General features: G+C 45.5%; 1 protein-coding gene across 4 annotated transcripts in view; it reads right to left on the bottom strand.

Annotated features, from left to right (window-relative positions):
- Positions 1-26,125, bottom strand: part of RARG (retinoic acid receptor gamma) — a 168,290-nt gene that overhangs the window by 36,186 nt on the left and 105,979 nt on the right. The window contains exons 1-2 of one of the 4 annotated variants that reach the window (XM_042452764.1): positions 11,069-11,172; positions 3,836-4,032 (exon numbers count right to left, since the gene is read on the bottom strand). The exons of 1 other annotated variant lie outside the window; for it this stretch is intronic. In XM_042452764.1, the coding sequence (XP_042308698.1) occupies positions 3,836-4,031 (196 nt within the window). In that variant the 5' untranslated portion in view covers position 4,032; positions 11,069-11,172. Of the gene's footprint in view, positions 1-2,551; positions 2,567-3,835; positions 4,033-11,068; positions 11,177-26,125 lie in introns of those variants that run through there. 2 more of the 4 variants (XM_042452763.1, XM_042452766.1) reach the window with 2 other exon arrangements.

Raw genomic sequence — 26,125 nt, forward strand, 5'->3', positions numbered from 1 at the left:
TCTTTCCTCATATATATCATGCAACTCCCTTTTTATGATGGAGCTGAAGGTGATGTGTGTTTAGTTTCCATGAATATCTCACCCAAACCCTGACCACAAACCCTTTTTTTTTCTTTTTGAAAGACTGCTTCCTCCTGCAGCATCATACCATAGTACTACTACAGTTCCTTATCTGCTTTCTAAATTCACAGGTAAGAAAGTAGGAGAAAACTGATCTGCAACAGTGCCACACCATTGGCTGCATCTAATCATGTAGCAAACAGAATGTTACAGGTAACAGAGATAAAGACTGGATTGCCATCTAAATAGGACTTTCCTGGGAGCTCCAAACTCTACATCTTATGTTCTCAAAAGGAAGAGCAAGACAAATACATAACAAATAAATTAAGAAAAACAGTTAAAAGTTATAAGACTGTAGTGCATCCAAACTGATTTAAAAGACCAGAAAGACCTTAATTTTGTTCCTGTTCTTTCTGATTTTGTTTTGGAGATACATATATCACGTTCTCCACCTCAGGAGAAAGCAATGGCAAACCTACTCTGAACAAATTTTGCAAAGAAAACCCCATGATAGGGTCACATTAGGGGCACCATAAGTCAGAAACTACTTGAAGGTACAAACCACCACCGTGTGTGTGTATGTGTGTGTGTATAGTTTATCCCAGAACATCTTCTGTCAGCTCCTAGTATGATAAGAGACCTTTTATATCAGCCCTCCAGGTCAATTTGTTTTAATACAGTATGAAATCAGAATGAACAGGCACAATTATGAACTTTTCAATCAATCTCAATGATTGTAAAGTCCAAGAGGGTTGGAAACAAGGCTGAAGGGTCACCTTTTAAAAGATTTCCCACAGGAACTTCAGTCTCCCCATAGAACTTTAAAAATCTATGTATGGCTGTTTCAGATTTATAAAATATGGCATGATTACTTCAACTGTCCACTTTGATTTCACCTAAATCTTTGCATGGCAGACTACAATACACAAGGCAGCGTGTACAACACGCCTTCAAGTAACCTGTTGACTCATGGTGACTACATGGTTTTCTTAGGAAAGCAATACTCACAGATGGTTTTGCCAGTTCTTTCCTCTGAAATACAGTGGTCCCTTCACATTTGCTGGAGTTAGGGGTAAAGGATCCCAGTGAATGTGGAAAAACTGCCCCAAAAAGCACTGTTCTTTTTACCTGAGAGAACACCTCTCTACGGATCTCCAGGTTCTCCAGTGCAACTCTATGGTCAACATCTGCCAGAAGTCAATAATAGAATCATGCTGGAGGACCTACAAATGCCTAGAGAAGTATTTTCTCTAGGAACGTCTAGGTTCTCCAGCACAACTCTGTTTAACAGTTGCGTTGGAGGACCTAGAGATTCCTAGAGAGAACATAGTAATCAAACACGCAAATAATCAAATCCTCAAAAGTCAAAGCTGCAAATGTGGAAGGCCAACTGTACAGCCTACAGCACCTCTATTTGCTGATGGTCTCTCATCCAAGTACTAACTCAGGGCTGACCCTGCTCAACTTCTAAGCTCAGATGGGATCTGGAATGCATGCAACAGAGGTACTACCAATGGAACAAGTCACATTTTTGAAGTGAACAGTTTGTGCATTACAAAGGCCGCATCCTTGGCCATTTTTGGTCTACCTGCCTTTCAGCATTTGCTGAATGTTGTTATTGTTTGCCTTCAAGTTGTTTTTGACTTATGGCAACCCTAAGGTGAACCTATAATGGGGTTTTCATGGCTAGATTTGTTCAAGAGTTATTTGCCATTGCCTGCCTCTGAGGCTGAGAGAGTGTGACTTGCTCAAGGTCATCCAGTGTGTTTACATGGCCCAGGCGGGATTCAAACCCTGGTCTCCAGAGCCCTAGTCCAACACTCAAACCATGATACCACACTGGCTCTCATACTTGCTGAATACAGGCTGGGATAACACCTCTGGAAAATCTCTCTTCAGTTGCCTCTACACTATGAAAACTGGAAAGAAGCCAAGTCCCTCCAGGCAGCACAGTGTAGGTCTCTGATCTCTCCAAGCCAAAGAGCAGACTTGTTTTCCTGGGCTCCTTTATTGCATCTGACAGCACCCGGCTTGCCTGCCTGGAGCCGCACAGCATGAAGGATGGAACAAGCACAAACCTCCAGTGGCCAAAGAGCCAAAGCCAAGGCCACCCAAAGCTCCGGGAGTTGCCACCCGGAAGCCAAGCCAACAGGCTTTGGAGGCATCATTAACCAGATAAAGAGTGTGTTCTGCAACAGGTGGGAGCAGAGGGCAGGAAATAAATTCCACAGCAGGACAGGGCTCTCCCGCCTCCATAGACACAGGGAAGAGACACCCGGGCCATAAATCCCCCCTGCGCTGACAGCCATCTGATGCTCCGACAGAGGAAACAATCCCAAGCACATTCCCAAAGGGCAGGAGGCCACCACAGCACCTTCGCTGAACAAGCAGCATGAAATATGGCTGTCAGCCTCTGGGAATGGAGGGAAGTGTCCAGCCTTGTCTCTCTGGGGAACAAACGGAGGCAGGAAATCCAAATATGCAGCCCCACCAAGAGCTCAGCAACAACACGGTCATTCTGACTCCAGTGTTTCTCAGGCCAGGAGAAAGTGCTTCACAGCCCCATCTTCAGTTCTGCAGGATAAGATGGTGAAATTTTGGATTGTATTAGTTCAGACTGTACGTGGGCAATGGTTACGTTTTTAAATACTTGTAAATGTTTCATTTTTTTAAAAAAATCCTTCTCTGCATATAGCCAATTACTGGAAATATAGCCTTTCCACATTTTAGAAAAGTTACTTTTTGAGTCACAAACCCTAGCATCTACACACAGACCAGCAACTATGCTGCCTGGCATGTCTAGCAGTTGTATTCGCCAAAGTCATGTCTACAAAACCGTGACCATACTGCTTGGGGGCAAGTCGGGGACAATAGTCCAAAAAAGTGTTAAAAATTCCAGGACCAACTCTTTGACTAATGTAACTGACTTGTTTTATTACTAGCAGAGTGAGTTATTTTTAAATTGGCAGACACTGAAATATACTGCCTTTCCCTGCAGAAGCAGTCTAAAGAAAGCAGAACAGGGCAGAATTCTTTCCCTTCATTCTGTGACAAAATTAAGTTCGTCCTAAGTTTTGTTCACTCACATACAAATGGGAATGATGATAATTTGCTCTCATCCTACCACATATTTTGAGAACTGGCTCTATCTCCAGGCATATTCTCTCAGAACCCCCACCCCCCACCCCCGAGCTAAATCCTCTGCCCAGAGGCTGAGGGACAAGATCACAGGTAGCTGCCATAGGCGCGTTACAGAGGCGCCAAAGGGGCATACTAGGGTTAGAAAGGGGTGTGTTAGGGTTGAGAAGGGGCGTCCCTTCCAGATGCCCCTCAACCCTAATACGGACTGAGTCCGTACAAAATGGCGGCACCTGTCCACACAGGGGCCGCTATTTTGACGTCGCGGACACATAGTGCCCGGACATCACGCGGCAGAAGTGATGCCGTGAGTGCGCGACTAGCGCCTTGTGGCGCCACTTCCGGGGCCCAGAAAGCAGCATCATTTTGGTGCTTCTTTCTTGCTGCGCCCAGGAGCCGCACGGTTTGGCTGCTGTGGTTCCCGGACTTAGCAACCAGCAGCGGTGGCAGACCGCCCGTCTTGGGCGGTCTGTAACTCGCCATATACTAGGTTGTTTCCAAATTTTGGCCTTTCAGTTGTTTTGGACTTCAATTGTCATATATCAGAGATCAAACTTGGGATTTTCCACATCCAAGTTGTCTGCTTTACTGCTGAGCTACATCTCCCACCCCATCAGTGCTGGAATAAGTATTGTACCAAATATTTTGCAGTGTCGCTCTTGCCATGCTCTAACTGTTGAAGAGAACCTTCTCCAGCTTGGGGTATTCCAAATGTGTTTGGTTGGGAATGATGGAAGTTGTGGTCCACCACATCTATAGGGCAGTGGATGCGGGGAGTCTGAGCCAGAATTCCTCACTGTGAAAACTAAGTCCACTTGGTCCAGCCAGAGCATTCTAAGAGGCCAAGAAACAAAGAACAAAAAGACAAACAGTTGTTTACTCTCTGTCACTGACACCTGGTATTCAGAGGTATACTGTCTCTGAATATGGAAGTTCCATTTAGCTGCCACTCTGATAGATTATTCCATACAAAATTCAAAAAGAAAACAGGTGGATGTTGGATGACCAAGAAGCTCATCACCACTCTGAAGTCTCTCACATCCTACCAGTTCGCCCTGACTCTCTGGAGGATCAACAAGGGAGATATCCAGTAGAAGATGTAAGTCATGATGGCAGTCAACATCCTGAGGAAGAAATTGTTGGTGTCTTACAACACAAAATGGACAGCAATGTGATCTTGCTTCTACCTGAAGTGAAAAGCTCATACTTTCCAGCACAGTACCAGTCCAACATGTGACTGAGGGGCTGAGTGAAAGCAAAGATCTAAAAATCACCAAGGATTACTGGGTGCTGTAGGCTGTATTTCAGAAGATGGCAAGAGCAAACCACCTTTGAGTATTCCTTGCCTGAGAAAACCCTATAACGTTCAAGGAGGTGCCCTAAATTGATAGACAACTTGAAGGCACATACACGCTCACTGTGGTGCATTAAAATCCTCTCTGACTCTCTCCAGAATTGAGAATCTATATTAAGTTATCACATCCTTAAGAGAGAATGCAAATCTTCATTAACTGGGGCATTTTGCATTGCTAATTTAAGCACAGCTGCTTTTCTACATGACATATCCTTTCATTCAAAGCCCCAAATCTAAAAGTATTCAACCACCAAATAGCTTTTGCTGGGTAGAATCCATAACTGAGGGGCTGTGCAGACCGGCCATTAAGGCTGGCTGGGAGTGGAGTCAGAGTGTGGCATCCATACAACACACACCCGACTCTGCCCCCATAGCAGCATGATACTGCGCGCTGCTCCACATGGCACATGACATCATGGCGCTCCTCTAGTGCTGTGTTTACACAACACAGCACCAAAGGAGTGCCTTAAAGCCACGGCGTCGCTGCTATTGTGCCCTTTCCTTTTTCTGCCCTGGAAAGGCCAGATTGGGGGTGCAGTGTGTGGTTGTCGTGGCCCTGATCTGGCACAGCTGGAGGCAGCTGCAGGCCACCCTTTAGGAGCGGTCTGCACAGCCTCTGGGTCACTTTCTTAGGATTTGTCTCCCTCAATTCTGTATAGAGTAACACTTTGCATTTTACTGCAAGTGGTGGTGGTGGTGGATGGACTGGATTCTTATATCAGTGTATGGGTGACCACTGTTTGTAGAGGGAGAGGCACCAGTAGAAAGACAGGCGCTATGCACCATACGAATCTGGGATCTGGACACCAGTTTAACAAGATTTACCAGGAAAAAAAAACATCCAAAAGTAGCTGCATACTGGCTTAATTATTTGTTTACTATATTTTTAACCAGGCTTTTAACACTGGTTCTTATAGAAATATATGCAATGAATCATACACAAACACACACAGAGAAACACTTATGTCAACAAATGTAACACTAATAAAAAGATAAACAGAGCAATAAAACCATCTCAGATTGCTATCCCCAACTATAGATGTAAATCATTGCTTATTAGAGTCTCACACAGGAGGACAAAAATGTCAAAATGTTTCTCCTTGCTAAGTGAGATTTATGTGTTTGGGCATTTTTGAGGCCCCCCCAATATTTTGGATTTCTTTGTGATAGGTTCATTTTTCACAAAAACACTATACTTCAGTGTAAATTTTTTTTTGTACAAATATTATTGTACTCTGTAAAATGCACCATATTTTGTATGTAAAGATGGCATTTTTTTGCACAAATAGAATGTGTATTGTAAAAATAACATTTTTTGTACCAGTCCCAAATATGAAAAATCATTTTAAAAATGTAAAAAGCGCCTCATAACATACTGACACACATAACTGGACCCCCTTTTTATGCCAACAACAAGGGAATTCACAAATATTGTTTACCTTCCTAATCTTTTGCTACTCCGCAGACCTTTTGAATCAAGTACTGAATCAACACTTAGGTAAAGCCTATGGATTTAATGGGTGTTCTCTAGCTGAGGTGAGGAACTGTACTTAGGCATGAGTCCAAGGGTGTGCAAATATGGTGCGGATTTTTTATTTATTTATTTATTGTCCCCAAAGACCCATTTCTGGCTTCTGTGCCTCCAAATCAGCTGAAAATTATAACTGAAAGTGATTGGAATCCTATGTTTTCTTGAGATTTAAGGGGTTTGGGGGACGGTGAGAGCGTCTAGGAGTAATTTCTTACAAAATTGTCTCCTCTGAATGTCTTTGGGTATAGCAGTCGATCATTTTTCATTCACTTTTTCAGGGCTACAGCGGCTTTGGGGAAGGCAGTAAAAAAACACCTTGGGGTTTGCAAGACAATATTTGGCCCACTCCACTCTAGTCTATAGTAGCTAATAGTAAAAAAAGGAATCAGACTACTTTGCAGATTAAGGACCTGACATGTAATCTTTGCAATATGACTGCTATCCCCCGCTTCCCCATCACCAATGACTTGCTATTGGACTGGTACAGATATACCTCAGCTAACGCAGTAGATGTGTTCCTAAACATTACTTAACACCAAATTTGTTACCAGAAGCAGAAATAACATTGGGGGGGGGGGATAGCTTTCATTGTTTGTTGTCGCGTGCCTTCAAATTGTTTCCGACTTATGGTGACCCTAATAAGGTAAACCTATCATGGGGTTTTCTTGGCATGCTTCTTCAGAGAGGGGTTGCCACTGCCATCCTCTGAGGCTGAGAGAGTGTGACTGGCCCAAAGCCACCCAGTAGGTTTACATGGCTGAGCCAGGTCAACATGTTTCAGCATTTTTTTTCACCCAACACTAAGAATATGTACACGTGAAAGGAAACAACTATGCCAGGTAAATCCTTGTGTAAGGAGACCAAAACACACTGAACTTTCTAGAGACCACTTAAAAGCTTCTTCCAAAATACATCAAGGGGTGACTTTTTCTTTAACCAGCCTCCACTTTGTTTATGGTTTGCCATTTTGGTGGCCAAATCTATGCTTTTTTAACATGCTGGGGTATTTAGTGAAGCAGGGTTATTTGTTCTCCCCTTTTCTCTCTCTTTTGCTGTTCACACATGCTCAGTTAGGGATTTTGGAGGCAGCTGCTTTATCTTGCCGACAATTATAGCCAGGCACATATGGCTACAGAAACGTACAATAATATCCAAAATCCACCAAACAGTGATACCTTTTATTGGGACAACCAAATACAAAGAAATACCTGTTGCAAGCTTTTGAAGCTTCACTGGCCTCTTCATTAGGCAAAGATGTTGAAATCCTGTATGATTTTTGACATCTTTGCCAGATGAAGAAGCCAGCGAAGCTTTGAAAGCTTACAACTTGTATTTTTGTTTTCATTTGGTTGGCCCAAAAACAGTATCACTGGTGGATTTTGGATATTATTGTACTTTGCTACATGGTCAACACATCTACCCCCAGATTTGTTTTATGGTTACAGCAAGTTAGGCTAGAATATATCCACTCCAAGCTTTGTTTATTGCATTGTTTACTGCAGCTATGCTGCAACAACTCTCTATTGAAAATCTATGTTCCTCCAGCCCTTCTTCACTATTCTCCCAGTGCTGACACTGCTGAAATATTTCCAGCTACATAGAAGAAAAGGAAGACAGGGGGGGGGTCTGATCACATGTAAAAAGACTTTGTAGAAAGGAGCGCCTGTTATAGGCTATGTTAAGTGAAATATGCCTGCAATGTGTCAAAAGTCCATGCTGTCGGAGGCCCACACAACAAAGTTGTTCCTCCGTTGACAACAGTGGCTCAGTGAAGTGCAGCACTGGATTTCGAGGGTGGTGGAGAGCAAGCATGTGATCCTGGCTGCTCACATGTTACATACAACTGATAAGACAACAGGGAAAAGAACAAAGCTAATGTGTAAATCAGGTCTAACTGGTTTATCATAACAGGAACCACTCAGAACCATGCTCTCTACTCAGTGATCTTGGGAAAGTGTTGTAAGTTCAGTGGTAAACAATAACATTGCTTTGCATGAAAAAGAGTCCCTCTTTCTTATCAGTCATTTAAGGTGGGAGTTAGAAAGACCCTTGCCTAGAAGGCTGGGAAGCTGCTGTCTGTCAGAGTTAGGGATAGGAAAGAAATATGTATTAATTTATTTTTAAAGTCAATTTATCCAATTTGTGGTCTGTTAATAATATTGCTAAGGATCTAAATACCCTAAAGGAACCAAACTCTTTCTGATCTTGCAAGCGAAGCAGGGTTAGTACTTAGTTAGTACTTGGATGGGAGACTGCTTATGAATACCAGGTACTGTAGGCAGAGGAAGGAATAAGCAAAAACTCCTCAGAGTTTTCCTTGCCTAAGAAAACCCTTTGAAAAGTTGATGGTCAACAGGCGACTTGAAGGCACAAGCGTGCGCATGCACGCACACACTTATGACTGTTAATCAGTGTGAGTACTATATATCTTTCAGTTTCCTGTCATTGGAAGGAAACCACAAGCATTGCATTCTTTCTTTCCTTTTAGAATTGGACACAAATAAATGTACCCAACTAAAATGATGTATCTTTAAAAAGTGCATGCAGGCAGACATCTATCACTGGGACAATGAAATGTGTATTCTCAGAAAAAAATGCATTCAGAAGTGTATGTCTCAGGGAAACTTTGCAACAAAATATGCACACACATTTTCATGCAAAGCATAAAACAAGATCACAATCAGATATATAACGGAGTTAGGCGGAAAGGGCAGGATTAGCATAAATGGAGTGAATTCAAGATTGGGAGGGTGGATAAATTTGGCCTACAACTCTCAGAAGCCCTCCTTCCCACAGCCAGTGGGAAGAGGCTGTGGGGGTTGTAAATTAAATCATGAGAGGAAAATTCCCACCCTTGGAACACCCAGGACTGAACTAGATGAGAAGAATGGTTTCACTTGGCACAAGGCAGCTCCTAGTTGTTGACTCTTTGTCTGTATGTGTGTATTTGTAGTTGTTGTGTACCTTCATCAAGTCATTCCCTATTTATGGCATCCCTAAGGCAGACCTATCATGGGATTTTCTTAGCAAGGTTTGTTCAGAGGAGGTTTGCCTCCATTCATGGGTGGCATTCTAGATGTTAAGGTGCATCAGCATAGTGTAGTGGTTTGAGCATTGGACTATACTCTGGAGACCAGGGTTTGATTTCCCACTCAGTCACTAAATCCATTGGGTGACTTTGGGCGAGTCATACACACTGACCACAGAAAACCCTGTGAAAGGGTTGCCTTAATGTCGCCAAAAGTCAGAAATGACTTGAAGGCACACAAAAACAACAATCTGCTTTATATTCTGATTTCTGCATTCCTATTATTATTTATTATGATAGTTTCTTTAACAACATTCCTGGGTCTATATGCATATATCCTTAGCAAATTCATGGCACACTGATCTACACGAACAAGCAAGCTCTTGCCTATCAAACCACCCCTAGTGTTCTGCCATGCTTGGGAGGGGAAAGGATCAGGATCCATGAATGTTGCTAAGTCTTTTCTTGGAAAATGGCATCACCTCTGCTGAAGAGCAGAATCTGGCCCAAACGATGGCAGTACTCTCTGGGACCAGACTATTTCCACACTTGGCATTTAGTGTACAATTTCTGTGAATTAGTCACTCACATTTTACAGGCAGTCCACACATTAGCATCCATTTGTAATCCTTTCACTGATTTTTATTTTTCTGTCTTTCCTGTCACAGAAAACTTTGGATTTTTGAAAAGGGGAACAATGTCAATCAATATGATATTGACATCAACTGTGACATCTCGAGGAAATGTATTCATCATAGTGCAGCACCCTTTCACCTTTGTTGAGGGCACTACAGTATTTTATTGCCCTGTAATTTTTAACTGATCTTAATTCTCTAAAGATGCCAGCCACAGATGTTGGTGAAATGTCAGGAATAAATTCTTCCAGAACATGGCCACATAGCCTGAAAAACCCGCAAAAACTACGATCTCTTATTTAATGTTAACATGCTGCCATGGCAATTTAAAACAATTACTAAATTATTACTTGAATGAAAGAGTACTATATCACAATGTCTATGATTTAAAATAAACAAATAAAGGAAACATGTCATTCTGGTAATCACCATTTTAACAGCATGTCTTTATCCTAATTGGATATTTCCAATCCAAAATGAATGCTAAACCCTGTTTCTTGACATTTCATGAACAATCATGTTTAAATAAATATGTGTTTAGTGCTAGATAAATTGGTTTTTAAAACTGATTTTTTTTTAAAAAAAGGTTGCTCACTTGTTTCTGTTTTTGCTTACTGTAGTTGCTTAGTTATTTTTTAAATGGCTTCTACAGGCTGAATCAGACCTTTCACTTCCCCACCCAAAGCTTCCCACTGATCACAGTGGGATAAAAATACAGAAAAAATTAAATACATTGTGACATTGTAAGAAATTCAGTTGCAATTTCACTTGTAGCTTACTGAAGAAGTGCAATGATTTATCAGTCCTAGGAACCATCTACCTCGAAACGGCCAGAAATCAGGACTTAAATAATGGTGATAAGTGTGTACCTTAAACAGAGAAAAGAGTTTACTGATTGCTGTGATCATGATCGCCAACTGTGGAAACCGCGATCCACAAAATGATCAATACATCTATATTAAATCATGAGCTATAATTCAAAAACATCTAGGTTACTTTTTTTTTTGTTCCAAAATTAGAAGATTGCCTGCTGGATGCTTAAACAGAAAAGGATTAAGGAGAGCCTTCTAGAGGTTCAAAAGAGCCACTGCTTTCACTTTAATGATCTTTTTCCTTCCCTAATCTGGATCCCTGTAGATGCTATTGGACTTCCCACTTCAATCAGGTCTAGTCAATGTAAGCCAATAGGATGGGATGCAATCTAAAACACTTGATGGGACCATGGTTGTAAAGGGATGCCCCAACTGCTGCTCAGTGATATCTGCTAAGCTTGGAAACTGACAAGAAATTCCACAAACAACAAGAGGATTTGCTTCCAGTACCAGATGTGATCCCGGTCTCTCTGGATCTTTGTTGCAGCCAGCCAATGTAGTCCTCAGATCTGGCTCTGGCCTTTGCAGGATCCTCCTTGTGTGGGTAGCCAGTTAAACCTGTCAGAAGGAGCAACCAGCAAAGGAATTCAGGGACCTGCTTGCATCAGAGTTGGGTGCTTGTCACAGATATTTGTTACTTTTATAACTTTCCTTCCTTTCCTCTGCTGAACTCAAGGTAACATGCATCGCTGTCCTCCTCCACCCCCACTTTATCCTCACAACATCCCTGTGAAGTAGCCCAGGATAAGAGAGTGGCTGAAATCACCCAGGGAGTTTTATGGTTCAGTGGGGACTAAAACTAGTTCTCCCAAGTCCAGTCCAACAATCTAGCCACTCAGCAGAAAGGGATAATAATCCTTTGCAGGCAGCTTTTAGCTGGACCCTCCAGAATATGGTAAAGTACATCAAATTACTAATTAAAGCTCATTGAGGCTGACATTTTATGAAAGGGAGAAAATGAAACCCATTGGAGCCACTCACACATGATCACATGGTCATCAGTGGCAGAGCTGGGTGAAGATTTAACCACTTGGCCTTATAGTTTTCCTAAGTAAGGATACCACCTTGAATTCCTTGTTTGAACCTCCCCTAACTTAGACCCGTTACAGACCGCCCAAAAGGGGCGGTCTTGGGCCGCTGCCGGTTGCAGCGCAGAGGAGCCGCAGCAGCCAAACCGCGCGACTCCTCAGCGCTGCAAAAAAGGAGTGCAGAAATCGCACTCCTTCCGGCAACCCGGAAGAGCCACCACAAGTGCCAAAGCGTGCACTCGCGACGGCTCTTCCGGGTTTAGACATCTGGACGCTGTGCGTCCGTTACGTCAAGATGGCCGCACCCGTCTGTATAGGGCGCCGCCATCTTGCCGTATGGAATATGCGCAAGGGGCAAGGCGCGTCCAGAAGCGCCGCCCCTCGCACGTATTCCTGGCCCAATGACGGCGCCGCTTAGGCCCGTCTGTAAGGCGCCTCTGGTTTATGAAGACTATGTGTCTTGGGCTGTAAAATGCACTCAAGTTATTTTGCTGGCTGAGGCAGAGAGCAAATTCTGCCCCACCAGTCCATAGTACTGGTGCACAGTATCCAAAGACAGCCAAATTATTTTGGCACATGAGGCAGACCCCCTGTCCCAAGTGTTTTTGCCCTCTCCCTGACAGTAAAAATGGAACAACAACATTGTAGACAACTAACCATTTGCTGTGTCCCAAATCTGTCACCTGAGGCAGGTGGCTCCTTTTGCCTATTGGTATGAGGTCCAGTATTGTTGTCTAGTTGACAGTACCCCAGGATTTGACCAACAAGGAACTCAAAAATCAAAAGGCAATTTTTGAGTTGCCTAAAGTCCATCAGAAAAGAAAGGGAGAGGGAAGCATGGAAAGAAGTAAGGAACAAGGCAGGCAGGCAGGAGCACAAACACCAAATAAATCCATACAAAATCAGAAAAGTGTCTCAGCTCCCCAACATCACCCATGGAGGGGAGGGCTGCAGAGCTCATCCAGCCTCAGTAATCTGACCCAGTAAAATAACTTGAAGCTGGGAGGAATGTGGGCCTCCCCAGCAACTGTCTATACTTTAAGAAGGCCTGTCCCATAGTTACAAAACCCCAGCATTAATCAAATCCTGCTTTGGTTCCATTGTGAAAAAGAGCAGGGCTTGGAAGCATCACTCATTTGGATGACAACTCCCAGGGGAAGAACATTTTTCCCAGCATGTCCAGGGGATTCTGGGTGCTGTCATACAGAACAGCGATGCTTCCAAAGTCTGTAAAAGAGAGCCCAGGATTGCTAGCTCAGCTGGACAGGGTGGGAGAGGAGCGACACTGTTTATCAGAGCAGCATCAAAACCACTGACAAACTAAGGCAAGGCTCCTCTGAGGCCGAGCTGTTATCTGGCCTGTCATTTCCTGGAGAGCATCACATTTTAGTCCTAACTTAATCCTCTCCAAATAGCTTCTGTACACACCCAAATAACTGCTTGGAGCCACCCAGGAGAGGAGAGGAGAAAAAGAAGGTCTCTCTGTCTCCTTCTCTGTATTTACAAACTATCTCACATCCAGAGGGATGGGGACTGTTCAAGATATGGAGGGAGATATGTATAGAGATACTAACCCTGACCACCCAAAATACAAACACTGAAGACACTGGAGACTCAGTGGGAAGTAAAGGGAAAGTCAGGAGCACCTTATCAGATTGCCCTCCAGCAAAGAGCTTAGAAAAGTTACTTTTTTAGACTCCACCCCCCACATCTTCCAGGAAATAAAGCTGAAATAAAAAGGGTTTTTTGAGCTCTGTCATGTTCTCCCCCCTCCCCCCAGCAGCTGAAGATATTTTTATTTAGGCAGGCTTTTGGTGGATGAATTTTACTTTTTGATGTGGTATGCTATCTTAATGTTTTAATGGTTTTTACTGATTTTAACTATGTTCTTTTTAACTTATGTTTTAATGTTGGTAATATTTATTTATTTTTAACTTTTGTAATCAATGTTTTAGTTCTGTCTTTTTAAATTATTGTAAGCTGCCTTGAATCCCATTTTGGGAGAAAGGTATGATATAAATCCCTTAAATGTTTTACATCCTGGTTACAACAGACACTCATGATTTAAAATCTGTCCTTTGCTTATGAAGCACAGTTTCTTGTTGTTTGCCTTCAAGTAGTTTTCCATTTATGGTGACCCTAGGGTAACCCTATCATGGGGTTTTCTTGGCAAGATTTGTTCAGAGGATGTTTGCCATTGCCTTCCCCTGAGGCTGAGAGAGTGGGACTTGTCCAAGGTCACCCAGTGGGCTTCACAGCTGAGCAGGGAATTGAACCCTAGTCTCCAGAGTCATAGTCCAACAATGAAACCAATACACCACACTGGCCCTCCATGAAGCAGAGCAGGCAGTAACAAAAAGGTGCTTTGCTGATCTGTAGTCTTCGTGTAGCTTAGCATGGCTTGTTTTGCTTTTTGCAGGCTTTTTCATTTAAGAACTTAGTACTAATAATTTCTTCCCTCTACACTAAGTTTATAGACTTAAGGTGCTGGGATCCCTTTTTAAATCCACAGAGCTTCCTAGGACCAATCCAAGTTGTTTCTTCCTCCCACCCCTTCCAGTACAGCAACGGGTAACATGGCCACAGAATAATGTAAGGATCTTGTTAATGCTGGGGTTTTGTAACTGTGGAACAGACCTCCTTAACTAATTGGTTACCGTCAGATCACAAAAGGCAATAGCAGGAGATGTTCAATAATGGAAGCCTATGCATCTTCCATGCACAGCAGCATCACTATTAAGACCAGCATCACCATAGGCAGGTGAAGTTGCTGCTTCAGACACTAGATGCTGGGAGGCAGCAGGTATGGGAGAAGAGAGCTGTTTGCCGTAAGATCTGCCCTGTGCCCTTTAGGGTAGCCTGCTGCCTTCAAGTAGGGAGGTGATACCCTCCCAGTACCAGCACTGGAGAGTCTTTTTTTTTTTTACACAGAATTGGAAGCATGATCTTATGGGCCCTCTGTACTCAGATTCTTTATCCATGGATTCGCCCATCCATGGCTTGTAATTTTTTTAAAAAAATAAATATAAATTCCCAAAAGCAAAGCTTGATTTTGTCATTTTATATTAGGAACACCATTTTACTATGCTATTATATTTAATGGGACTTGAGCATTCATGAATTTTGGTATCCCCAAGAGGTTCAGGAACCAAACCACAGTGGCTACCAAGGGCCCACTGTATACTTTATCCTAGTGTCTCCCAAACTTTGGTCATCCACATGTTTTGGATTTCAGTTCCCAGAAGTCTTGTTTATTAACCAAACTAGCTAGGGCTTCTGGGAGATGAAGTTCAAAACACCTGGAGGAACAAAGTTTGGGAAACACTGCGAGTTTATCTAATAGTGATAGTCACTAGCTTTGATGAATGCTTAAGAAAAAAAAATCCAGACACATTAAATAAGCACAATGCATAAATTCAGCTTCTGTGTTCAGAAAAAAATATACTGGGATGGAAAAAATGTGACCCATAGGCACACTCCAAAACCTACTTTTGTGCTACAAGGGCCTGCCATTTGGAGGCATTTTTTTTTACCTGAAAATCCCATCCTGAAACTCATAACATACCTCCATCCCCTCAAGACAAAATGTCCTCCCCATCCCTCCCAATGCTTTTTTCCCCAACAATTTTTCAGCAAAAATGGCAAACAGAGGCTGAAGAAAGAGGTTTTATTGAGAAGGGGTATAAATGGTGGCTGTGACTATGGGGTGAAGTGCGGGGGAAATAGGTCCCCAGCCCCTGGGCAATTGCCATGTACATCCAGGTTAACCTGATGGGAGATGAGTCCAAAACATCTGAAGAGCACCATATTAGAAAGTACTGACCAATACTGTACACAGCATGGGCAGCGTACAAATAGACCCAGATCTCTATGGATGTTAAAACAAGGCTTCTAAATCTCAGACGTACGTATTTCATTTTTTATTGTATCATCAAAGCTGATGTGGGGAACACATTGCCTCCTCCCTCATTTTTGGGCTTCAGCTCCCAGAAACTCAGGGAGCATGAGCAACAGTAAGGGATTACAGCCCATGCAGGACAAAACATCTGGAGGGCAAAAGGTTACCAACCCTTTTTTTCAACGGAGATCCATTACTTTAGACCAGCTCTCTTTAAAACCAAGCTTCTAGCTGCAGAACCCTGCAAAAAGATTCCTTCTTACTCAGAAGCCAGTAAAGTTGAAGCTAGGTTTAAAATGGCTCACATCAGACAGAGTTAAGGTTTTCAAATTCTGGGATTGTATCTTTACATCTGTTTGTTTAAAAAAGCAAACACATGTTTTAGATTATCATACGATATATAGCTATGAGTTTATAGCTTACCCCAAATAATAAGAATTGTGCAGGCTAGACAACCAGAAATTTGGGGCAAGGGGACTTTAAAATTTGATCTTCTATAAATTAGCTTCGTATGCGTTTTCAATTGTTTTTTTTTTAATGTTGCAGTTAACTGAATACCAGTGGTATCTAGTCATGTACTTGAGACCTAATAACAAAGGCTAAAGGAAAAGGTATTGTAATACGGCACAACACAGTAGACCTCTGATAGAATCTGAACTATTCACACACACACACAAAAATCAAAGTGACATCCAAATTTCATCTCCCATTAGGGCTAAGCAAATAAAGAGAAGGTTTTTCTATATATCCCTGGCATAACCTGGTAGATGTGTTTTCTAGTGACTTTCAATGGGTCTATGTCATAGTTGGAGAGAGTCTAGAACCTTCTTCAATTGTTGCTGGACTTTATTTCCCATCCACCCAACAGCTTGGTGAGGCGTGATGGGAACAGCACTTCACTGACATCTGGAGGGCTGAAGCTTTCCTTTCTCTGGAGTAAGTGAAGAATGCATTCTTTGAAAGCCAAGCCGACATTAAATGTAGTCTGTGCCAGAGCTAGGGCTCCACCATAGGAATTGGTTTTAAAGATGTGTGCCAAGCTTAAAATAATGCATACCACTTTGAGTACACCTGTGTGCCTCTCATTTCTCCATGCATGTTTTGTAACTGATCCACCAGCAGTCTCTTAGCTGCCCAGCAAAGAGACGAGCAAGCAAAAGAGACTGCATAGCACTCCCCATGCCATCAGCAGCTGCAGTGCACTTTTAGCCCTACAAGACACACACACACTGCATGCACTTTTGTTTCAGTGGAGAGGAAGGCCACAAGTCCCATGATCAACCCTAGTAGAGTCAGAGCCAGGGGTCCATCAGCACTTCCCAAATCAGGGTCCCGTTCTTCCAGTACAGCATAACCCATGTCGAGGAGAAGGGATTGTTGGAGGGCTTTAAAAGCCTAAATTGCTGAAATTGAGGAAATTCCTACCCTTGCCTAGCGGAGCTTCAAACAAGCCATTTATAACCAGCCGTAAAATGTTTGCAGCTGGGATGCTATATAAGCCATTTGTCTCAGCAATGGCATTCCTGAAGGCAGAGAACATGTCCCACACATGGAAATACACACACACACACACACACGGCTCACTTTACCAGAAGAGAAAGTGGGGTAGCCCCAGGTTCTCAGGGAGTAGATGAGGGTAATAAATGGGAGCAAGCAGACCCCAGCTATGGACAGCATAGACTCCCTAGCCCTCCAGAGAAAGCCGGTGTGGTGAGCATTCTGGGCTGGGATTTGGGAGATCTAGGTTTGAGACCCTGCTCATCTATGTATCACACTACGTGACATTGCTCCCAGTCATACTCACTCTACCAGATCTACATCACAAAGTTGTTGTGGTAGGGATAAAAGAAGGGGTATAGCCATATACAGTAGAGTCTCGATTATTCAACATAAACGAGCGGGCTGATAGTCCGATTGGAGGGTCCAAGAAAAGCCTTGAAATAACGATGAATTGCAAACTCGCCCTGCTCGCTGCCACCGCTGCTCTTGGATCCGTGTTTTAGGGTGAGACTTCACTCGCCCTTCTTTCCTTACCTGTCGCAGCTGCCATGTTTGGGGACGTGTCTGGGGGAGCAGAAATGGCTACAGCCACGCCCTCAAGCAGCCGCAACATCGGATAATTTGGAATGTTGGATGACCGAAGGATGGATAATTGAGACTCTACTGTACATGCTTGTGCTCACAGAAGAAAGCCAGGAGAGAAGTGCAACTAATAAATAAATAAAATAACTCTCTCCCAATTCCTACCCAAATGTCCTGATGCCCAAAGTTAGCCTGTTGTTCCCATATGTGAGAAAAGAACAGCATCTCATTACGAGTATTGAAGTCTTGGGTAATTCAGACACTTCTTTTTTCTTTTAGTGGGATGATGTGAATCATCTCACGCATTCCAGGTTTGTCATTCACACTATGCAACCGCATTGATGTGCATCTCTGCAAGTTTTGCTCACACATGCAATCATTCAAATAAAGATGGAGTTGATGATGCAAATGCATTTGAAGCATATTCAAGGCATGCAACGTTTTATCCTGGGTCTAGTCGGGTCTGTTCACATTGGTTAATCATATTACTGATAATGCAGATCTTTTAAAAAAAAAACTCAGGGGGAAACCAGATATTGATTATCCCGAATTGAGTGGGGCTTTTTTGGCAGCCCACCCCCAAACTTAATAGGTGTATTAAGGATGCATGTGAACAACCAAGATTCAATTCGGATTCACCCTGGATTATCTTCACAGTATGAATAACCCCTAAGATTCCATAGCCAGCTCTACTTCGATTCTGTGTGGGGAAGGGTAGGATACTGTATTGGCTTCAAGCAGGCAAGCATCTTGGGCTAGCCTTGTACTCATGCATTTGCTGCTGTTGTTGTATGCCTTCAAGTTATTTCTGATTTATGGTGACCCTAAGGCAAACCTATCACAGAGTTTTAAGTCAGGGGGGTGTGCCACTGCCTTCTTCTACGACTGAGAGAGTAGACATTGTCCAATACACACAACCCAAACAATGCTCATACCCCCAACACACATTATATTCTGTTACTTCTCTTGTCACACCCATCATCACTCAACATGCTCACTACCCTTGCACAAGCATGTGACACAAATTCCTCCACCCCCAGCACAAGCTTCATACACTTATGTACACAAATAACTATGCTCGCACATGCTTTCTTTTGACTTAGAGCATGCTACACACATAGATATTATGCACACATCATAAATGCAGCACAAACCTAACCTCAAGCCCACATAACTCTCAAACCTAGGATGAGTTTTTGCAATTTTAAAGACCACACCCTGCTTTTTGTTTTTCAAATGAAAACAAGAGATTCTCAAGAATCTCCAACCACTAGAAACTTGTGCAATAGAAACAGAAAATTGTAGAGACTATCAAAAACTCCAGCTACAATTTTCTTGCAATAGCAAAAGGACTTATAGTTAGGATGACTGTTGGTCTAATAATTCAATAGCCAGTGGGTCCAATTCAATCTTTCAGTGTGTAATGATCCCACTTTAACCTCCTCTGAAGGGTCAGGTCAGTGGGTAGACCTGTGTGTCTCACTTTCTACTACTCTGTACAAAAAAAGAGGACTTTGTTCCACTGAGTTGTGACAGAACCAGTATCAAAACTTCTGCTTAGTCACGAAGCTTACTGAGTTGTCATGAGCCTAACTCACAAGATTGTTGCGAATCACAAATACTATAGAACAATGGTCATATATGATAAACTCGGCACAAGACATTGGCAGGCCTATCCTTTTGATGATGGGGAGGGCGAAAAAATGGGCGAAAAAAGACCAAATAACCTCCATTTATGATGTAAAGGAGAAATATCCAAAAATTCGTGAAAGAACACCAAAACAAGATGGCTGGACTGTGTTAAAAGGTAATTACATGGTACATTATATGACCCATGGGTGGGAATGTAAAAGAGTAAGTGAAAAAAATTGGCGCTCAGAACCTAACAAACGAACCAGACGAAACAAATCTTAAATAAACAAGGAAGTGTCATTAATCCTAAATACTTCTCAAAAAGATGGGCGGAAAATGGTCAATTGCATTTAGGGTGCCATAACCGGCTGCACCGGGATTTCCCGGTTTTGACGACCCTCCCCTCCGCCCCGGGTGCCAATCAAAACCAGGAACAACCTTGGTTGCAGCTGGGTTGCGCGGCCGCGGGGCCTCATGCTTCTCCTTCCTCCACTGTGCATGGCTGCGCGGGGGCGAGGCGGAGAGCGAGGAGGGGGTAGCAGCGAGCCGGGCGGCGGTGGCGAGGTAAGGCCGGTGCCTCCACGCCGGTGCGCCACCCTGCCTCTGCCTCCCCATGTGCGCACCCCCTTCCTTGCCTCCCCACGCGCCGCGCCCTCCTCCTCCTCCTCCCCTCCCCTCCGCCCCAGGCCCGGCGGCCCAGGCGGGGCGGAGGCACGCCCTGCTGCGCGCGGGCGCGTCACCCTCCCCGCCTCCCCGCCATGGCCTGGCTGAGGAGGAGGAGGTGAGTGGGGGGAGGCGGGAGGGTGGCGCGCCCGTGCGCGCAGCAGGCACCACCTCCGCCTCCTCACTTGCCGCGCGGCCTGGGCGGAGGGGGCGGAGGAGGGGTGAGTGGCGCGGGCCGCGTGGGAGGCGGTGGGAATGGCGCGGCCGATGGGGGAGGCGGAGGAAGTTGTGCAGCCACGCGACACTCCTCCTCTCTGCCCCCTTGGCCCAGGCCGCGCGGGCAATGGAGGGGGGGGAAGCGAACATGAGCTGAGGAGGAGGGGGTTAGAGACGACGGGGGGAGAAGGGGTGAGGAGTGTGGCCAGGGCCTCAAGTTTTATTTTTGGGGGGGGGGGTGCTTTTCGAGCCAACCATTCTCCCTTGTTTGCACATGTGGTGTTGTTGCTTGATGATGCTTGATGATGATGATATGCAGTCAGCTTGAGAGGGCATGCACACACTGTTTCTGAAGCCGAGGTGTGACTTTCCAAGTGCCTTTCTGTGTGTTTTTGGTTCTTTAATGTGTGATACTTGATCGAAAGCCTCTGAGCAAGGCCCATGTAAATTGCTGTGATTTTACAAAACTCATGCGCAGCTGAAGAAAACCACGTCCCTTGCCACACACTTCTTGAGAAGTACTTGGTGCACGACTGTGAAACCACCTTGACATGTTCATATGATTGCCATGTTACACCCCTGCTAAGTGTTATGGAGTAGCCTCTGACGATGCGGCCAGGTAAGTAAAGCCATGTAAATGCCCAAATGTTGTGTGGTGTGTTGGGAAGGAGGGTGGGGGTGTTGGCCAGAAAGGGAAGCATTTCTGCCATCTGTCTAGGCATAATGCCCCATGTCCTCCATGTGATCATGCCTAAGAAACATGCATTTATATTCAACATTTTTAAAAGCACGCAAATTTTAGAAAAAAGAAAAAATGGTCCTACATTTGAAAATGTTCTCCACTTTGTCCCGATTTGGAGGTCCTGACTTGTGGCAACCCTTAATGCTTAGTAGAATAAGGTGAATAACTTTGAAACGTTTTGATCTATAGCCATGTCACACAATAACACTGTCTTATATGAGTTGAAGGAAAAAATAAAGGACACAAATATGGATATTATGCTGGACATGAGAGCCGATATAAGCAAAATAAGAATGTGGTAAAATGGATTTTTATTATTATGTAGAATTCTATACATATAAAGTTCTAAAGATAGGGTTAATAATAATAGAAGGTCAAGAATAGAATATAACGCAAATATGCAAAATAAGGGCAGAAGAAGTTTTTTGTATTGTTATCCGTTATCTGTTTGTAAATATTTGCATTGTGTTGAATTTTTAATAATTTTAAAAAAGAGCAATGGTTCAATGCTGGCAGAGGTGAAAATAGCAGTTTCTGGACACAGGAGGAACCTAAGCACTGGTACTCTGGCTAGTTTCACTGACCTCTCTTGCATTACTTTTACCTCCAAGGGATTTTCATTATAGAGGTAAACTGCAGCTGATATGCTCAGGACAGGAGCCTTGGATCACACCCTCACTTTCAGAAAGACTCAGTCATCAAGGAGTTTTCCAAGCCATCTTTCAGTTTCACTGTTAGGTGTTGAGACATCAGCCAACTTGCAAGCAAGATGCACACCCCTTCCTAGCCCTCGTTTTATTTGATCCATTTGCCTGACCGCACATGATTATCTGTGTCAGTCATCTGCCGCACATCACAAAATTAACAATGAAGTCTCTTCAATAGGCAGAAAATTCTCTAGTTCTGGCAGAAAATTTCTATCGTGGCCTGTGTTGTTGTTGTTATGGCCTCTAGTCATTTTTACTTATGGCGACCTCGGCAACCTATCCACGACTTTCTTGGCAACTTCTTCACAGGGGTTTTCCATGCCATCCTCTGAGGTAGAGGTGTGTGACTTGCCCAAGGTCACCCAGGAGTTCTATGCTCTCAAGCGGGATTCGAACCCTGGTCTCTCCAGAGTTGTAATCCTGTGCTCATTCCAACATGATAGTGATCCCCTGTTGACTGCGAGCACCCAACAAAACAGCCCTATCATTTCTACCACTTTCTAGATTGTCACCTAGACTTCCCTTTCATTCTGGAGTAAGTGAGGCAGGAATCAGAGGAACATACAACAAGATGTGTTCCAAGGATTTGAAGCAGAAGGATGCCCATTCTGCTCTTAGTCTTGCAGTTAGCTTCAGCAAAAGGCCCCTGCTACGGTTTGAGAGAGGCAGGTGTGGACCCAGGATGCAAAAAAATAAATTGATATTAAATTAAATTAAATAAAAAATTGCCATGTATAACATGCAAGCACGCATGGTGTATCCATGCCAACAAAAACAAAGTAAATGAACAATAGTTCCATATGATATACAGTCATGAGCAAAGCCAGTCCCAAGGTTCCCCGTAGTCCCCTTACCTGCCAGAGTGGTACAGCTGGTAGGAGGTTGATCTAAGGGCCCTTTCACACAAAACACAGGTTATAGTGCTGATCATTCACTTTAGCTGCCAAGGCAGCCATGCTATGGCATCCTGGGTTTGTACTTGGTCAGTGCACTGACCAAAGGAAGTGATGAGTCCAAAAGGAGTTGTGGGCCCAGCAGGATGCAACATGGATCTCACACCCACTACTGATTCCCCTTTATCGCAATGGTTTCAGCTGTGGGATCCCAGGGTTCCATTTGAGGGAATGGGTTTCAGAATTCCAGTCAAAAAAATCCCCAGGATCCCATAGCCTGCAACCATGGCAGCAAAGTGGAATCATAGCACTCTAATTCAGGTGAGCGAAATACAAACTTCTAGTCCCTGCTGGGGCACCCAAGCATTGGACCTCAATCACTTTCTCCCTCAGCTTAACTACCACAAGGGCTGGTGTGAGGATAAAGTAGGGATGAGGAGAGCCAACAAGGAGCTGATCTTACTTCCTTGGCAGAACAGCAATGATGAACCGAATAAATGCCCACTACTCCACCCTCAACTATCTCCTTGTAGAGTTCCTGGACCTTTCCGCCTTTTCATATTAGTCCTGGGGGGGGGGGGGTGTTGTATAAAGAAAGACTAGATGGGTTCTAGATCCTGGCACACCCATGGCTGCTAAAGGCTTCAGTTGCAGCCACTCACTGTGACAAACTAGGGACACGCCACAAGTGGGAAGCCCAGGGCATGGGAACTTGCAAACAAGGCAGAGCGCACAGAGAGATCTTGTGGTTTCCTCCTCTGTTGTTTGTGCCTCCCACAACAACCTCCAACTCCCAGAATTTCATAGCAACGAGCCAGACACAGTTAAAGCGAGGCCAAACGGCGTTAGTCTTTAGTGTGGACGCAGCCTCTAGCCAGGAGAAGCCTTGGGTCTTAGGAGTTAAAACAAAACGTGCCACCTTTCTAGCGCAGCGTTTGGCAGCTGGGTTCGGGCGGGGCCCTTCCCAAGGGGAAAAAAACGCTTGGAGGGGAGTTGAAAAGAAAGAAAGAAAGAAAGAAAAAAAAAAGAAAAGAAGCGATTCCGAGCGAAACCCCATGCCTCCTCCTCCTCACTCCTCTCCTTCCCAGGACCCCCCCAACGGGTGATGTTCCGCACACCAGCCCCCCTTCAAAAGTTAGGGAGTGTCAATCCAAAGCCCTCCTTTCTCCTCCGAGTTGTAAACCCTGAGGACGGGGGCCAGAAAGTAAGCAGGAGAGAAAATGGCTAGGACCCCCCCTCTTTTTCATGGGTGTTGTTTGGTTTTGACAGGTCTCCTCCCCGCCTCGACCCTCCTCCTCCTCCTCCTTCTCTCCAGCTGCTCCTCCTCCCCAATATAAAACACCCACCAATCTTGCCAGAGACAGCGCGGCCTAGTGGTTGTGAGCCTTAGGGGAAGACGCCGGAGTGGTGGCTGCCAGCCTTCAAGCCCTTCCCTGCTCTCTTGGGGGGCCTCCTGGCAGGTTCTCCTCGGAGCGGGAGAGCTGAGACGTGGCCCCGCAGACCGCCCGTGGGCTCCCATTCAGACCCTGTCTCCCAGGGCCCTAGCCCCACAACACTCAAACGCTGCCTCTCCTGGAGACCAGAGTTCGAATCCGGCTGGGCCATGAGTGGCAACAGCAAGTGACATCCTCTCAGCCTCAAGGGCTAGGTTCCCGTCACTCGAACAGGGCTTGGAGGCACGCAGCCCGTCGAGAGGCTGGGAAGAAGCGAAGGGGACAGCGAGTCAAGGAGGGCCAGGGCTTCTTCCTCTCCTCTCCCCCCACCGCCGCCCTCCTTGTCTGTTGGGAGTTCCGCATGGCAGACTGGGGTGGGCTGGATGGGCCTCGGAGGTCCCTCCAACTCTCATAGGATTCTAGGGGTTCTCTCGAGCAAGCCTCTCTCCCAAGCCTGCTTCTCTTCCTCCCACCTCTCCCACTTTTTTTTCTCTTCTCTTCTTCTCTCTCTCTACCCCGGCATTCTTCCATCCCACCACCCATGGCCAAACCCTGCCTAGCCCCCTCTTTCCCCACTGGCCATTCATAAGGCGCTTCCATCGCCACCCTCCTTTCTGCCCTGGTCCCATCTCCAAGCTCGCTCTCCCACACGGTCCAGTGTCACTCAGATTGGATTGAAAGAGACCCCTTCAGATTAACAAGGAGATTCTTTTTTGGAGGGGGGGGAGCCATAGTCCGCCCTCCTCCCCCATCTCCAGGCGGCTGACAAAAGTCCGTGGAGAAGAAGAAAATCCCAGGATCGTGGCATCTTAAGTCTCACCCCTCGAGGCCTCCTCCTCTTTTGCCAGAGTTTCAAAGCAGGGCAAAAAAGCAAAGCAAAGCAAAAAGGGTAGGATTGGAACCCGGGCCCCCCAGGAGTCCCTTCCCCGGCCGCCCAGCCCCCGAGGCCTCCTCCTCCTCCTCTCCTCCTCTCCTGGTGCCCCTCTTACATGGAAGCTGGCGGCCTGGGGCCCAGGCGAAGGTGCCAGGCCCAGGAAGCAGGGCCCCAGGCTGGAGCGGCGCCAGCATGCAGAGGAGGAGCCCGGTGGTTGGTGACATCGTAGAGCTGCCCGCGGGGCCACGGCCGCCAAGCCTCCACTGCAGTCGTACCTCTTCAGGCAGGCAGCAGCAGGAGGAAGAAGAGGGGAAGGAACCGAAAGAGGGAGGAGGGAGCGGGGAGGAGGGACGTGAAGGCCGAGAGGGACGAAGACGAAGAGGACGAATAGGGGCAGGGAGGGAAGAAGACAAAGTGGGAGGGGAAAGAGCGGAGGAAGAAAAGAAGAGGAGGAGAAGGAGGGGAAAGGAAGAAGAAAAAGAAGAGGAGGAGGAGGAAGAAGAGGAAGAGAAGACGAAGAGGAGAGGAGAGGACGAAGGCGGGCTTGGGATGGGGGCGAAGGAGAAGGAAAGTCAGGAGGGCACTGGCGAGGCTTCTGAGGATGAGGAGGAGGGTGCTGCGATGAAGGGCATCCAGGAAGAGCCTCCTCTCGGCGGAGAGGAGCTGAGCGGGGCTGGGGCTGGCCTTGGCCCAGCTGCGACCCCCCGGTCCCTTCCAGGCGCCTGCCTCCTCCTCCTCCTCCTCTGGGGCTCTCGGGGCCCCTTTGAGCGAAGCTTAGGTGGCTTCGGAGCGGCTGCCTGCTTTGGACGCCACTAGGGTTTTTTTTGGGGGGGGGCAGAGGAGGGGCTGGGGGCGTGGTCTGGATGGAAGGGGCGGGCCAGAGTGGGCGGGGAAAGGGAAACGAGGGGAAACACAGACACAGAACGACTCTGGTTTTGCGTTGCAGCAGGAGCAGCCCTCCTCCCAGGAGAAGGAGGACCTAGGAAACGCGTACAAGTAGAGGCTGCATCCACACTGGAGAGTTAACCCGGTTTGGCACCGCTTTGACTCTCTTTCTGGCTCAAGGCTATGGAATTCTGGGAGCTGGGGTTTGTTGTGGGGCCAGGAGCGGAGGCGGTGCCAAACCGGGTTATCTCTCCCGTGTGGATGCATAAGTCAAAAATGACTTGAAGGCACGCACAACACACACGACAGCCCCCTGAGACTAGGTTTACCTTGTTGTTGTTGTGTGCCTCCAAGTCATTTTTACTTACAGCGACCCTGAGGCAAAACTATCATGGGGTTTTCTTGGCACATTTCTTCAGAGTGGGTTTGCCATTGCCATCCTCTGAGGCTGAGA

This window comes from Sceloporus undulatus, chromosome 2 (assembly GCF_019175285.1).
Source record: "Sceloporus undulatus isolate JIND9_A2432 ecotype Alabama chromosome 2, SceUnd_v1.1, whole genome shotgun sequence".
Lineage (NCBI taxonomy): Eukaryota > Metazoa > Chordata > Lepidosauria > Squamata > Phrynosomatidae > Sceloporus > Sceloporus undulatus.